Below are 15600 nucleotides of genomic sequence, written 5' to 3'. Positions count from 1 at the left end.
TAGGCCTATATGTTTTGATAAGGTTTGAATCACAACTAAAGTGGCCAAATAACTTCTTAAAATTAAGCACATTAATCCATTTTATAAGGGGTATAGAGCCCAACTGGCATACATAAGCAGCGTGTGAGTTTCATGTTTGGGGAAGATAACTTTCACCATAAAAATGCACCTTTATTATAAAAGCGTTACACGCATAATCGCATTTGCGGTCACTTTTTATAAAGTGTTTCCCGCTAATGGAACATTGGTGCTTATAGCCTACTGCAGCGTTTCTTAAAGTATGGGTTGCGACCCAAGACCTGTTAATGGTGGGTCGCGAAGTAAATGTATGATTATTTCATTAATGACTGGAATTCATTTGGCCAAGTGTAACTGCGCTCTCGTTTCAGTGTGCACTCTGCTTATCAGCAGTCTCTGCTCAGTTTGGCAGCAGCGCGAGTGGGAGAGGTAGAGGCCAATGTGCTTCACTGTTTACCGGATTTTTTTCTCTGCAGTTTTCTTGAAGATCACTCCGCAACCCGAACGCTGCAGCACTGTCGTTCAAGCCACTGGACTTGTTATTCCCACGCGCCATCACTCACCGCTGTCATGAAATGGACTCATGCTAGCCACATGTTCTGACTGAGTTCAATCATAATGAAACGCAAATACAGTGATTACTTTTTGTCTCTTTCATACAAACTTTGAGAAATAACGAGGAGCGCCCACAATGTGCTTTGTGTGGGGAAGTGCTTAGTAACGAGTCTCTCAAAACAAACAAATTAATACAACGACACGTCCTGACCAAACATCCAGGCACAATATGACGGTAAACACAGGGACTTCTTTCAGAACAGGCAAGAATGCTTCAGGAAACAGTGCTTCGAAATGGAAAATAAGTCAACTAGGAAGCTAACTAGCTACTGATAGTGCAACCCTAAGAAACAGTTCAGCTGAAGATGAAAAATTAGCAGGCCTACTGTACATTTTACTGTAGAAATTATTGTTGAAAACAAGTCTAGGTTGGAACTGTTGCTGTTACAAGTAATACTTTTTTATTCTGAACTGGAATAAACTGATTGAAGCAAGATGCTTTTTGAGACAAACACTCACACATTTCTGGGTTGCTCATCTACAGCAGGAAGCGGTCTCCTGCCTGACTGAGAAAGCAGTAGATGTTCTGATCCAGTTTGGCACCACATACCTATGCAAGTCAGGGTTCTGACGTACAGAAACAGTCTCAATGCTGAGCATGACCTCAGTGTTGTACGGTCTAAAGCAGAGCCCAGAATAGACCTGCTTGTTGAACACTTCAACCAGCCACACACCTCTTATTAGGACTGTGTGTATGTGTGTGTTTTCTGCTCTACATCTGTGTGATGTGATCATTCAGTTCAGAATGAAATTATTTATTGTATTTTAACAGCTACAGTTCCAACCTAGACAGCGTTTTTAATGGGGAAAAATAAACATGAAAATATATTTATGGTTATTTCCTTGTTATTTGTTTTTGTCTATATTGCATTTTTTTTAGGCATAAGGGCAATGAAATGTACCAATATTTAAGTATAGTTGCATATTTTCCTGAGCTTGGGTCCCAGGAAAACACAGAATTTCTCATTTGGGTCCCAGACTGAAAAAGTTTTAAGAACCCCTGCCCTACTGCCATGTGCGCATTGCTGCTCTTATAATGTAAAGAAATAGCCTAATAGTTTATCAACATTTTAAGCTAAACATTCAGATCTGTTGCATCAGCCACATTGTGTAAAACATTGTTTTTGATGCTAGTGGTTGTATTCATTCGGGATCTATCGCATCCCACAACTCTCACAGACTATGTTTGGAATACTTATGTCTCGCACAGAATATAATAGGTCGACTTTTGTACTATGTGGGATATACTATAGTTGATTGACATAGGCTAGTGCTACTCCATCTTGTTGGCTGACGAAAAGTAAATGTGGACAGGTCTTCCAATATCTTTAATATGCACCTCGGAATTGGATAAGGACGCGCGCATCCCAGATGTGTCTGTCTTCACTTGTAGCCTGCGAGAAAAGAAGCAATCACGTGATGGATAGCCATGTGAGTGAGAGGTGCTTCACAGCTTGCAACACTCAGCACTTCTCCCTGAGCACGCATTCTAGGCATTATCAAGTGCTTGTGAAATTGTGAATGAGAGACTGATAAAGTGTGTATAGCCTGTGCAAAAAAAAAACAAAGCAGAGCTCATGCCTTTCAGGCGACATTTAAAAAAAAATCATCATGCAGCCTTACAATGTATTCAAAATCTAAACATACAGCCCAACATTTGTAGAACAACTAAAGATACATTGATTACTCTAAATGAATCATATAGGAGTACCCATTTCTTTGTTAACCACTCAACACAAGACAGCAGCATGTAATATAAAATAATGCCACGGAATTCCTAACCAAGTCTTGTCTGTTAAATGAACTAGTGTAGCCCATAGCCATAAATAAATTATGGATGTATTGGGAAGATGTAGTCTATATTACATGGATTTATTATACTTTTTAAAATGCAGATGTTCCAAAGGTCTACATCAGTGCCAATAGTGTTCAAAGCTGTCCTCAAGGCAAAGGGTGGCTACTTTGAAGAATCTCAAATATAAAATGTATTTTGATTTGTTTAACACTTTTTTGTTATTTCATAGTTTTGATGTCTTCACTATTATTCTACAATGTAGAAAATAGTAAAAATAAAATAATAAAGAAAAACCCTTGAATGAGTTGGTGTGTCTAAACTTTTGACTGGTACTGCACATGTTTGTGAAAGTCATCTCTCCATAGAGGGGTCATAATAGTTTGTAGGCTACAGATGATTTTTGGGGACATCTCATGATCTGAACAAACACCGCTCTAGCTCTGGCACCTTTCACCGTAGATGAGCCAGTGTAACACTGGTGGATGCAGTGGGTTGGGCCCGATATCTCTAGTTAAAACTGACAGATTTTGATGGGGATTTTTTTGTATTACGCTAATTTGATTTCTGCGGGGGTGGGGTTAATAGCAGCCACTTGTATCTGTCCCCTGGGCTTCCACTGCCAGGGACATAGAGAAATAATGAATTCTATATTGAATGGCCAGGGACACAACTGCCTACCTGTCGACTGCCCACTGGAGCGGATTCCAGCCTCACTGTATAGGTAAGTATATATTCTGTGTGTGTGTGTGTGTGTGTGTGTGTGTGTGTGTGTGTGTGTGTGTGTGTGTGTGTGTGCGCGTGTGTGTCGGCTGCATTCAAGCCTGGGATCCCCAGTCAAGCTGCTGCTAAATTAGATTTCAATCAAATCAATTCGAGCTTTATTTGTCACATGCGCCAAATACAACAAGTGTAGACCTTACCGTGAAATGTTTACTTACAAGCCCTTAACCAACAGTGCAGTTCAAGAAAGAGTTAAGAAAATATTTACCAAATAAACTGAAGTAAATAAAATCCTAAAAAGTAACACAATAAAATAATAACGAGGCTATATACAGGGGGTACCAGTACCGAGTCAGTGTGTGGGCGTACAGGTTAGTCGAGGTAATTTGTACATGTAGGTAGGGGTGTAGTGACTATGCATAGATAACAAACAGCATGTAGCAGCAGTGTACAAAACAAAGGGGGGGTCAATGTAAATAGTCCGGTGGCCATTTGATTAATTGTTCAGCAGTCTTATGGCTTGGGGGTAGAAGCTGTTAAGGAGCCTTTTGGTCCTAGACTTGGCGCTCCGGTACCGCTTACCGTGCGGCAGTAGAGAACACAGTCTATGACTAGGGTGACTGGGGTCTTTGACAATTTTTTGGGCCTTCCTCTGACACCGCCTAGTATAGAGGTCCTGGATGGCAGGAACTTGGCCCCAGTGATGTACTGGGCCGTACGCACTACCCTCTGTAGCGCCTTACGGTCAAATGCCGAGCAATTGCCATACCAGGTGGTGATGCAACCGGTCAGGATACTCTCGATGGTGCAGCTGTAGAACTTTTTGAGGATCTGGGGACACATGCCAAATCTTTTCTGTCTCCTGAGGGGGAAAAGGTGTTGTCGTGCCCTCTTCACGACTGTCTTGGTGTGTTCGGATTTTGATTTGGGCAAGGGGGTGACGCAAATGTACTAAAATAACATTGTTTAATAAATTATGACTTACTGTAGTTATGGAACAAACAAGGGAGGAAATGTTAGATATTTGTCTGGACATGAGAGAAATGGATATGATAGATACATTTATGGATGTTTTACTCACTTGGTATTGAAATCATATATGGATACCAATTGCACTTTGTATCCAAGTGACTTTCCAGTATTTTCCATCCTTATAATGTGTAGCATCAGAGCAAGATTTATGATGAGGCATAAGTATCTCAATGTACTTGAGCCATCTGACACATCTTCCGTTACGTCTGAGCGAGTGTTTGGAGTGGACCGGTCTGATTGTCTCCCAGTAACAGCTCTGATAACTGTCAGGGCCATAGACGAACACACAGTCCCCTATCTCCTAGATCCTGGCTGTACGGCCTCCATTACATTAATTTCCTCATCAGCGGCGGGGAGTGTCCGTCTATCTGTCTGTCTGGGATGGATGTGTGGCTGGTTCAGGTGAATAGCAAGGTTACCAAGGGTGCACCCTATTCCCTATGTAGTGCACAACATAGGGAATAGGGTGCTGTTTGTGAACCAGACCAAGGCTACCAAGCTGGGAGCTATGGCGACGGAGTAGGGTAGGGATGGAAGGGGAAGGACATATATGGCACTTTCCTGAATCAATCAGGACTATCCATCTCCGGTGAGCTACTGAGGGGAATCGGTGAGAGAGGGGAATCGGTGAGAGAGGGGAATCGGTGTGAGTGGGGAATCGGTGTGAGAGGGGAATCGGTGTGAGAGGGGAATCGGTGAGAGAGGGGAATCGGTGAGAGAGGGGAATCGGTGAGAGAGGGGAATCGGTGAGAGAGGGGAATCGGTGTGAGAGGGGAATCGGTGAGAGAGGGGAATCAGTGTGCGTTGGTGGTTTTCTCTAAGGTTACACCCACAGAGAATGAGGGAAGGGCAGAAGGGACAGAATCTTCGCTGGTTTGAATGACAAAAAGGGTTGTGATGTGTTTCCATGGGAACATTGTGACTGACCATTAACTCTTTCTATGCTTGTGCTTTTCCCTGTGGGCTGGTGTGTTGGTCTCTGTGTGTGTGCAGGTGACTCCCAGGGGACATGTGGAGACCCAGGCACCCCGTCGCAGGGCAGCAGGGAGGAGAGTAACTTCAGGATCCGCAGTAAAGTCCAGTTCAGGTGCTCTGAGGGTTACGAGCTGATTGGCTCAGCTGAGAGGATGTGCTTTCCTAACGGCACCTGGTCTGGAACACAACCCTTCTGCAAACGTGAGACCACACGTACACGTGTATACACACACACACACACACACACACACACACACACACACATACACACACACACACTTCTCATTCTCCCAACAAATATGGTCCTCTGAGTCCAACAATCGGCTGTACCATTCCATTTCCAGACAGCATATCTCAACGACACATGCTTTATTGGTCACCACTGCTGAAGGATCTGAACATCCCTTTGTTACAACCCCCCAGGTGTCAGTCAGGCACCCAGACACAACCCCCCAGGTGTCAGTCAGGCACCCAGACACAACCCCCCAGGTGTCAGTCAGGCACCCAGACACAATCCCCCAGGTGTCAGTCAGGCACCCAGACACAATCCCCCAGGTGTCAGTCAGGCACCCAGACACAATCCCCCAGGTGTCAGTCAGGAACCCAGACACAATCCCCCAGGTGTCAGTCAGGCACCCAGACACAATCCCCCAGGTGTCAGTCAGGCACCCAGACACAACCCCCCAGGTGTCAGTCAGGCACCCAGACACAACCCCCCAGGTGTCAGTCAGGCACCCAGACACAATCCCCCAGGTGTCAGTCAGGCACCCAGACACAATCCCCCAGGTGTCAGTCAGGCACCCAGACACAATCCCCCAGGTGTCAGTCAGGCACCCAGACACAACCCCCAGGTGTCTCCTTTGAACCACCCTATTCATCTCATCTCAAACGAGACAGGATAGCATTAGTATCATCTCCAAACGCCGGCTTCGTGTCCTCCATGTTCCCTCTGAGCCATTGCAGCTCTAGTTAAATAGATTTACAGATTGTTAACTTCTCAGCCCCTGAGGTGGTTGCCAGGCAGCTTCTCCACAAGGCTGACAGGGTACCTCTCTCTCTCCATCACGCTGTCTCTCTCAATCCCTTCTTAATCTCGCTTTCTCTTTCTCCCTATCCAGTGTTAGAGGCGTTATTACAGACCCGGGTTCATTCTCGGGCTGTTCCACAACTGCCCGTGGCCGGGAGTCCCATAGGACGGCGCACAATTGTCCCAGCGTTGTCCGGGTTAGCTCATCGTGCTCTAGCGACCCCTGTGGTGGGGGCGGAGTGCCTGCAGACTGACCCCGGTTGCCAGTTGAACAGTGTTTCCTCCGACACATTGGCGCAGCTGGCTTCTTGGTAAAGCTAGCGGGTGTTAAAGAGGGCTTTTAGGCGGGTCATGTTTCAGAGGACGCATGACTCCACCTTCACCTCTCCCGAGCCCGTTGGGGAGTTGCAGCGATAAGACAAGAGGGGGGGGGGAATAAAATACAAACAAAAATAAGAAGAAATCGATCTGTTATACTTGAGCCTGTTGTTTCTCTCTGTAAAATACTGACATTTTACATTTCTCAGCCCAACCCACCCTCACATAGAACAAGGGTCTGTGTCCCCGATGGCACTCTGGTCAAGAGAGGTGCACCATATAGGGAATATGGTGCCATTTGGCAATAAACCTCTAACTCATGACTTAAACATATTTTTTTTTACAGTGGCCATGTGGATTTCATTTCTATTCTCTCTCAGTACCTCACATATGGAGTATGGGTAAAACTGTGTCCTTTCATAGCTCTTGACAGCCAACCCTGGACATTGTTTGTCTATATCAAGAGTACCACACTGGGGGAGGATCCCTACAATGGCTGCACTGTCGTTCTACTCTTCCCTAGATGCTAGCCGTCTCTCTCAACCCTCTTGTAAACAGCTTTAATAGGGATCCCTTAAGCGCGAATGCACTGTCGTTCTACTCTTCCCTAGATGCTAGCCGTCTCTCTCAACCCTCTTATAAACAACTTTAAGTACTTATATCTGACTGTTGTTAAGCTGGATCTGAGTTGATGCTATAGGAATGGAGTATGGGAATTGTGAAAGGGGTAATGATGATTTCATGGAAAGTACAAATACTGTACTTAGCATTGAGATACAGTGTCAGTCCATAACAATTCATACTTTATGAAAAGTATTTAATTCACCCAAAACACTTACAGTAAGATTGACACAGTCTTTATTAAAGGTGATCCTATAGATGGTCCAATCTAACATATACAGTTGAAGTTGGAAGTTTACATACACTTAGGTTGGAGTCATTAAAACTCGTTTTTCAACCATTCCACAAATTTCTTGTTAACAAACTCTAATTTTGGCAAGTTGGTTAGGACATCTACTTTGTGCACGACACAAGTAATTTTTACAACAATTGTTTACAGACAGATTATTTCACTTATAATTCACTGTATCACAATTCCAGTGGGTCAGAAGTTTACATACACTAAATTGACTGTGCTTTTAAACAGCTTGGAAAATTCCAGAAAATTATGTCATGGCTTTAGAAGCTTCTGATAGACTAATTGACATTGTTTGAGTCAATTAGAGGTGTACCAGTGGATGTATTTCAAGGCCTATCTTCAAACTCAGTGCCTCTTTGCTTGACATCGTGGGAAAATCAAAAGAAATCAGAAAAAAAATTGTAGACCTCCAAAGTCTGGTTCATCCTTGGGAGCAATTTCCAAATGCCTGAAGGTACCACGTACATTTGTACAAACAATAGTACGCAAGTATAAACACCATGGGACCACGCAACCGTCATACCTCGTTCTGTCTCCTTGAGATGAATGTACTTTGGTGTGAAAAGTGCATTTCAATCCCAGGACAACAGCAAAGGATTTTGTGAAGATGCTGGAGGAGACAGGTACAAGGTATCTACATCCACAGTAAAACGAGTCCTATATCGACATAACCTGAAATGCCACTCAGCAAGGAAGAAGCCACTGCTCCAAAACCGTCATAAAAAAATCTGACTACAGTTTGCAACTGCACATGGGGAGAAAGATCAAACATTTTGGAGAAATGTCCTCTGGTCTGATGAAACAAAAATAGAACTGTTTGGCCGTAATGACCATCGTTATGTTTGGAGGAAAAAGGGGGAGGCTTGCAAGCCGAAGAACACCATCCCAACCATGAAGCACGGAGGTGGCAGCATCATATTGTGGGGGTGCTTTGCTGCAGGAGGGACTGGTGCCCTTTACAAAATAGATGGCATCATGAGGCAGGAAAATTATGTGGATATATTGAAGCAACATCTCAAGACATCAGTCAGGAAGTTAAAGCTTGGACGCAAATGGGTCTTCCAAATGGACAATGACCCCAAGCATACTTCCAAAGTTGTGGCAAAATGGCTTAAGGAAAACAAAGTCAAGGTATTGGAGTGGCCATCACATTACCCTGACCTCAATCCCATAGAAAATGTGTGGGCAGAACTGAAAAAGCGTGTGCGAGCAAGGAGGCCTGCAAACCGAGGAGGAATGGGCCAAAATTCACCAACTTATTGTGGGGAGCTTGTGGAAGGCTACCTGAAAAGTTTGACCCAAGTTAAACTATTTAAAGGCAATGCTACCAAATACTAATTGAGTGCATGTAAACTTCTGACCCACTGGGAATGTGATGAAAGAAAAAATAGCTGAAATAAATCATTCTCTCTTTTATTATTCTGACATTTCACATTCTTAAAATAAAGTGGTGATCCTAACTGACCTAAGACAGGGAATTTTTACTAGGATTAAATGTCAGGAATTGTGAAAAACTGAGTTTAAATGTATTGGCTAAGGTGTATGTAAACTTCAGACTTCAAATGTAACACTTGGTGTGTTTGGATTTAGATTTGGGCAAAGGGATGACTAGAATAACATTATTTATTAAACAATGTTATTCTAGTCATCCCTTTGCCCAAATCTAAATCCAAACACACCAAGTGTGAGCGCCCCCCCTCCTCCTCCTCTTGCCCTCGGACAGCCTCAGGTCATCGTGGGCACTGACTCTACAGAGTGTCAAAAGAGTTCCACAGGGATACTGGCCCATGTTGACTCCAATGGTTCCCACAGTTGTGTCAAGTTGGCTGGATGTCCTTTGGGTGGTAGACCATTCTTGATATACACGGAAAACGGTTGAGCGTGAAAAACCCAGCAGCCTGACACCTACTACTGTTCAATAACCCGCTCGAAGGCACTTCAAAATGTTGTCTGGCCCATTCACCCTCTGAATGGCACACATACACAATCCATGTCCCAATTTTCTCAAAGCTTAAAAATCCAATGTTAGCCTTATCTCCTCCCCTTCATCTACACTGATTGAACAAGTGACATCGATAAGGGATCATAGCTTTCACCTAGTCAGTCTGTGTCATGGAAAGTGTTCTTAATGTTTTGTATACTCGTTGAGCTAGTATATGATGAAACAACTTCACAAGTATAAAACCAAGCATTCAATCAAACTCTATCTGCCCCTTCTCTCTCTCTCCAGCGGTGCAGTGTGGGAACCCGGGAACCCCCAGTAACGGCCGTGTGTCCCGGCTGGATGGCACAACCTACTCCCACTCCGTCACCTACTCCTGTATGGATGGCTACCTGCTGACCGGCTCCACCACACGTCAGTGTCTGGCTAACGCCACCTGGTCTGGCACTGCCCCCAACTGCACCAGTAAGTCTTCATTAACCTCTAGTGTCGCGCAAACCCGTATCCGGGAGCATAATCATAGCCTCAAGCTCATTACCATAACGCAACGTTAACTATTCATGAAAATCGCAAATGAAATGAAAGGAATATATTGACTCACAAGCTTAGCCTTTTGTTAACAACACTGTCATCTCAGATTTTCAAAATATGCTTTTCAACCATAGCTACACAAGCATTTGTGTAAGAGTATTGATAGCTAGCATAGCATTAAGCCTAGCATTCAGCAGGCAACATTTTCACAAAAACAAGAAAAGCATTCAAATAAAATCATTTACCTTTGAAGAACTTCGGATGTTTTCAATGAGGAGACTCTCAGTTAGATAGCAAATGTTAATTTTTTCGAAAAAGATTATTTGTGTAGGAGAAATCGCTCCGTTTTGTTCATCAAGTTTGGCTAAGAAAAAACCCCGAAAATTCAGTCATTACAACGCCAAACTTTTTTCCAAATTAACTCCATAATATCGACAGAAACATGGCAAACGTTGTTTAGAATCAATCCTCAAGGTGTTTTCACATATCTATTCGATGATAAATCATTTGTGGCAGTTGGGTTTCTCCTCGGAAGCAAACAGAAAAATACACGCAGCTGGAGATTACGCAATAATTGCGACGGAGGACACCAAGCGGCCACCTGGTATATGTAGTGTAAAATGGTCAATCTTCCAATGATATGCCTACAAATACGTCACAATGCTGTCGACACTATGGGGAAACGACAGAAAGTCTAAGCTCATTCGTGACCCATACACAGCCATATAAGGACTCATTGAAACACAGCGCCTTCAAAATCTGGGGGTACTTCCTGTTTGAAATTTCATCTTGGTTTCGCCTGTACTGCACCAGTAAGTCTTCATAAACCAACCTCACTGCCCTGAACTGCACTAGTAAGTCTTCATAAACCAACCTCACTGCCCTGAACTGCACCAGTAAGTTTTCATAAACCAACCTCACTGCACTGAACTGCACCAGTAAGTCTTCATAAACCAACCTCACTGCCCTGAACTGCACCAGTAAGTTTTCATAAACCAAACTCACTGCCCTGAACTGCACCAGTAAGTCTTCATAAACCAACCTCACTGCCCTGAACTGCACCAGTAAGTCTTCATAAACCAACCTCACTGCACTGAACTGCACCAGTAAGTCTTCATAAACCAACCTCACTGCCCTGAACTGCACCAGTAAGTCTTCATAAACCAACCTCACTGCCCTGAACTGCACCAGTAAGTCTTCATAAACCAACCTCACTGCCCTGAACTGCACCAGTAAGTCTTCATAAACCAACCTCACTGCCCTGAACTGCACCAGTAAGTCTTCATAAACCAACCTCACTGCCCTGAACTGCACCAGTAAGTCTTCATAAACCAACCTCACTGCCCTGAACTGCACCAGTAAGTCTTCATAAACCAACCTCACTGCCCTGAACTGCACCAGTAAGTCTTCATAAACCAACCTCACTGCCCTGAACTGCACCAGTAAGTCTTCATAAACCAACCTCACTGCACTGAACTGCACCAGTAAGTCTTCATAAACCAACCTCACTGCCCTGAACTGCACCAGTAAGTCTTCATAAACCAACCTCACTGCCCTGAACTGCACCAGTAAGTCTTCATAAACCAACCTCACTGCCCTGAACTGCACCAGTAAGTCTTCATAAACCAACCTCACTGCCCTGAACTGCACCAGTAAGTCTTCATAAACCAACCTCACTGCCCTGAACTGCACCAGTAAGTCTTCATTAACCAACCTCACTGCCCTGAACTGCACCAGTAAGTCTTCATAAACCAACCTCACTGCCCTGAACTTGGATCTATTAGTGGGCTGAGGCTGAAGACATCCTGCGTCCCAAATGGCACCCTATTCCCTATATAGTTCACTACTTTTGACCACAGCCCTATGGGTACTTGTCAAAAGTAGTGCACTATAAAGGGAATAGGGGGGCCATTTGGGACTATTCCAGAATCTTAATCTCGCATCCTGTTGTCATGACATTTCAAGACGTTGCTCCTCTCGTGTTAAGGGTGGGTTGTTTATGGTTGTTTATGACTGGAATTCTCCGGGCAGTGTAAGAGAGGGATCGAAGAGGAGGCACTATTTAAGGTAGCCTTCGGGTTAAGGATTGAGACAGCGAGAGAAGGGGTCTCACACACACATACACACGCACCGTGATTGGTGGGTTGAGACAGAGAAGAGAGGTCAGAAGAGCCCTGTGTCCCTGCTCCAGCAAGATAAGAAAATCAATCCCTCTGTGCCTCTCTGTTACCTTGTACATATTACCATACCCTCCAAAGCTCTTCCCTCTTCTTCAGCTCCTTCTCAGTTGAGTAGACAATGCCAGGGAGTCCATCTGATTTAAATCTAGGCCCAGGGGCGAGAGAGAGTGAGAGACCGAGAGACCGAAAGGGAGAATGAGGGAGAGAGGCTAGCACGTAACGTTCTGAAAAGCATATGTTTGTTAGAGCTTGGTGAGCGTGGTTGTCCTAAGGTTATTTTGCATACAACTTTAAGAAATGGTGCAGGATAGTTGCTTGGCTTTGGAACATTCTCAGCACATTTAAGGAACTTGATGAAAAAAAATGTTATTTTATTGGTATTTCATTACAGAATGTTTCCTTAAAGTTCAAACATGGTTACATTTCAATGTTGGTAATGTTCTAGGAATGTTCTCGAATTGGTTTGTATTAGGAATGTTATCGTGTAGTTCAGAGAACATTAAGAAACAACGTTCTTCTGTGGGAATTTCAGTACTTCAGCCTAACGTTTCCTACAGGTTTCACAAGAAAATGTTAGAAACATTCAGAGAACGTTCTAAGAATGTTGTTTAAAAACATATATATTCCGTTCTCAGCATCAACATAACTCTTATCTTCTATCTTGTTAAGTGTGTTCTGGTGTGTTGGCCGCACCTACTAATTGGCCACACCTACTAATTGGCCACACCTACTAATTAGCCACACCTGATCTTAATGAGTGCTTGTTTCCTTTGAAATGGGAGTCTGTTTGAATAGACTAACATGTAAAAACATGGTATTCTAGCTCCATCCTGGTGGCACAGAGGACTAATTCCATGGACAGAGAACAGATTATAGGTTTGAATCTTCAAGGAAGTTATTTAAAGCCTCCAAATAACCTATAATTTCCTTTCGCAGAGCGTTCAATGAACCAGAGTAAAGCGTTCTCAGAACCTTCCTGCAACCTTAAAATAAATGTTCCCAGAACAGTCAAAATGTTCACTCCTCTGCACAGAATGTTTAATAAACCTTCAGTTTTACCGTTCAGGAAATGAATGACTTCGTTCCCACAAACAATGTGAAACTAAAAACATACGTTCCCACAACTTCCAAGGAACCAAATTAGACTTATTCCACTTCAGGTAGATAATTCCTCGCTATCTCACCTGGTGTTTCAGATTCAGTTAATTCAGGAATGGACTTCCAGATCTATAAACTACTACCTGCCTGTCTCCATATCTCCCCTAGACAGAAGTTGTCGACCACACTCGTTCCTCCAGGCTAGGTTCATTGCCTTTAATCGTATGCCTCTTAGTGCACATATATGCTTAAACAGGCAGAATGCTTTGCCTACAGCGTTTCAAAGAGACCTTTGGTTTATGTCCCAAAATGGCACCCTGTTACCTATATAGTCTCAGGGCTCTGATTTAACCGTAGGTCACCTTTTTAGGGAATAAGGTGTCATTTGGGACGCATCCCTTGCCTGTGGCATCAAATGAAATTGTATTTGTCACATGTGCCGAATACAACACCTTACAGTGAAAAGCTTACTTACACAGCCCTTAACCAACAATGCAGTTTTAAGAAAAATACCAACCAAAAAATAAAGAAATAAAGTAACAAAAAGTAACGTGTTAAAGTAGTACTGATTGATGAGTCTTTACATGTGTTTTATTGAGTAGGCTGAGAAGGGTGATGCAATGTATTCTATCCAGTGGTGGATTCACATCAGCATTTTGGCCGAGACATTTTCCACACCACCTAGATGTTTACGAGCTTAAACCCTCCGATGATTGATTCCCAAAGCTTCATTCTTATGTTGTTGTTTTTTTGTTAGCAAAAGACACAAAATGTATGGAAAACTGTAATTCTGGAATTGATAAGGGCACCACATAAATCAATGGGGGGGTGAACTTTTTTCTGAAATTAGAAATTAATTAAATGCAAAGTACTTTTGGGGTTTGTTGTCAGTCACGGTGATCACTGATCACAAAACTACTAATGTGTTTCTGTTACCTTGTCATCTGAATTCCCTGGTAGACCGTAAACATTCTACTTCCTGCTCTCTGATTTCCATCCCGTCCTCCACAGAACAGAAGGGAGTTATAGTCGTAAGAGATTGACAGAATTGATTATGGAAGTTAAACCCAGGAGACCCTCGTATGAGAACACAGCTCACAGCTATTGATTTTCCCGGTGATAGTGAAATCTATCATTTTGAATACAAGAGGTGAGGTGGTATCTCATCAGTGGAGATATCTCTGTTGCTGGCTGCATAAATTGGTCATTTCAGATGATTTGTGGATTAGGTTTACCACCGATTGTTGTCACAGCCCCAGTTACATCTTACGCCTGACCCACAATGGGGCCTAAATTGCACTTCGACCGCCATCATAGATATCCGCGTCTGTCACACAAGAGCCAGAAAGCCAACTAAGTGTCCAGACTGGGGATGTCTTCTTTGTTATGTATGTATTTGTTTGCTGTAACAGAGTACACTGTGTCACTGAGTCACTCTTTTGTCCCCTTCCTTCCTACCTTCCTTCCTTCCTTCCTTCCTCTTGCTTCCCTCCCTCCTTCCTCCCTTCTGTCATTCCTCCCTTCCTTCCTTCCTTTCTTTCTTCCTTCCTTCCTTCCTTCCTCTCTTCCTTCCTTCCGCTCTTCCTTCCTTCCTCTCTTCCTCTCTTCCTTCCTCTCTTCCTTCCTTCCTCTCTTCCTTCCTTCCTTCCTTCCTTCCTTCCTTCCTTCCTTCATTCCTTCCTTCATTCCTCTCTTCCTTACTTATTTCCCTCTTTCCTTCTTTCTGTCTAATCACAGTGATCAACTGTGGCGACCCTGGGGTTCCAGCCAATGGGATGAGATATGGAGAGGACTTTGCTATTGGTCAGAACATCACCTTCCTGTGTGCGCCGGGATACAGCATGGAGGCCGACAGCTCTGCGGTACGCACCTGCACCTCCAACGGCACCTGGAGTGGCATCATGGCATCCTGCCAAGGTAAGACCTAGCAACACGTGTGTAGCATAATGTACTTCATTACCCACAATGCTCTGTGGAACATATCTAATAACATTTTGGCATCATAGCATCTTTCAAAGGTAGGGCTCAGCAGCACTTTGTTTGGTTGGTTTGTTCCCCTAACTACTTAAATTTGAGTGTTTGAATATGTGTATCTATACTTTAGAATAGATTTCAATGAGCCAAGTCTTAGGGACTAACTAATCAATATTCCCATTGTCTAAAACAGAGATGTCTTGGCTTGTGTTCCCCTATGGAATCACCACCAGTTTCACTACAGATTGTTATAGCTTATTCACAGTAACACTGCACACCTCCTGCTTTCCACACTGTTGCCCTTAGCAACGGTAGCCCATATATCATTGTGTCCTGTTAGCTGCCACAGTGAGAAAAAGGGTTTAAATAAAGCATATCAGTTTGCTTTGCTTTGTTATTGTAGGACCAACATCCTGTCTTGTAGTTGTTATTGTCGGACCAACATCCTGTCTTGTA

General features: G+C 43.6%; 1 protein-coding gene across 1 annotated transcript in view; it reads left to right on the top strand.

Moving 5' to 3' along the window:
- The window catches only part of LOC139373820 (CUB and sushi domain-containing protein 3-like), a 740037-nt gene that overhangs the window by 674195 nt on the left and 50242 nt on the right, over positions 1–15600 (top strand). The window contains exons 57-59 of the mRNA XM_071114860.1: positions 5174–5356; positions 9650–9826; positions 14908–15087. Coding sequence (XP_070970961.1) covers positions 5174–5356; positions 9650–9826; positions 14908–15087 — 540 coding nt within the window. The remainder of the gene's footprint in view (positions 1–5173; positions 5357–9649; positions 9827–14907; positions 15088–15600) is intronic.

This window comes from Oncorhynchus clarkii, chromosome 18 (genome assembly GCF_045791955.1).
Source record: "Oncorhynchus clarkii lewisi isolate Uvic-CL-2024 chromosome 18, UVic_Ocla_1.0, whole genome shotgun sequence".
NCBI classification, from domain to species: Eukaryota; Metazoa; Chordata; class Actinopteri; order Salmoniformes; family Salmonidae; genus Oncorhynchus; species Oncorhynchus clarkii.
The sequence above is the reverse complement of the archived record's forward strand: the minus strand, read 5'-3'. Positions and strand labels throughout refer to the sequence as shown.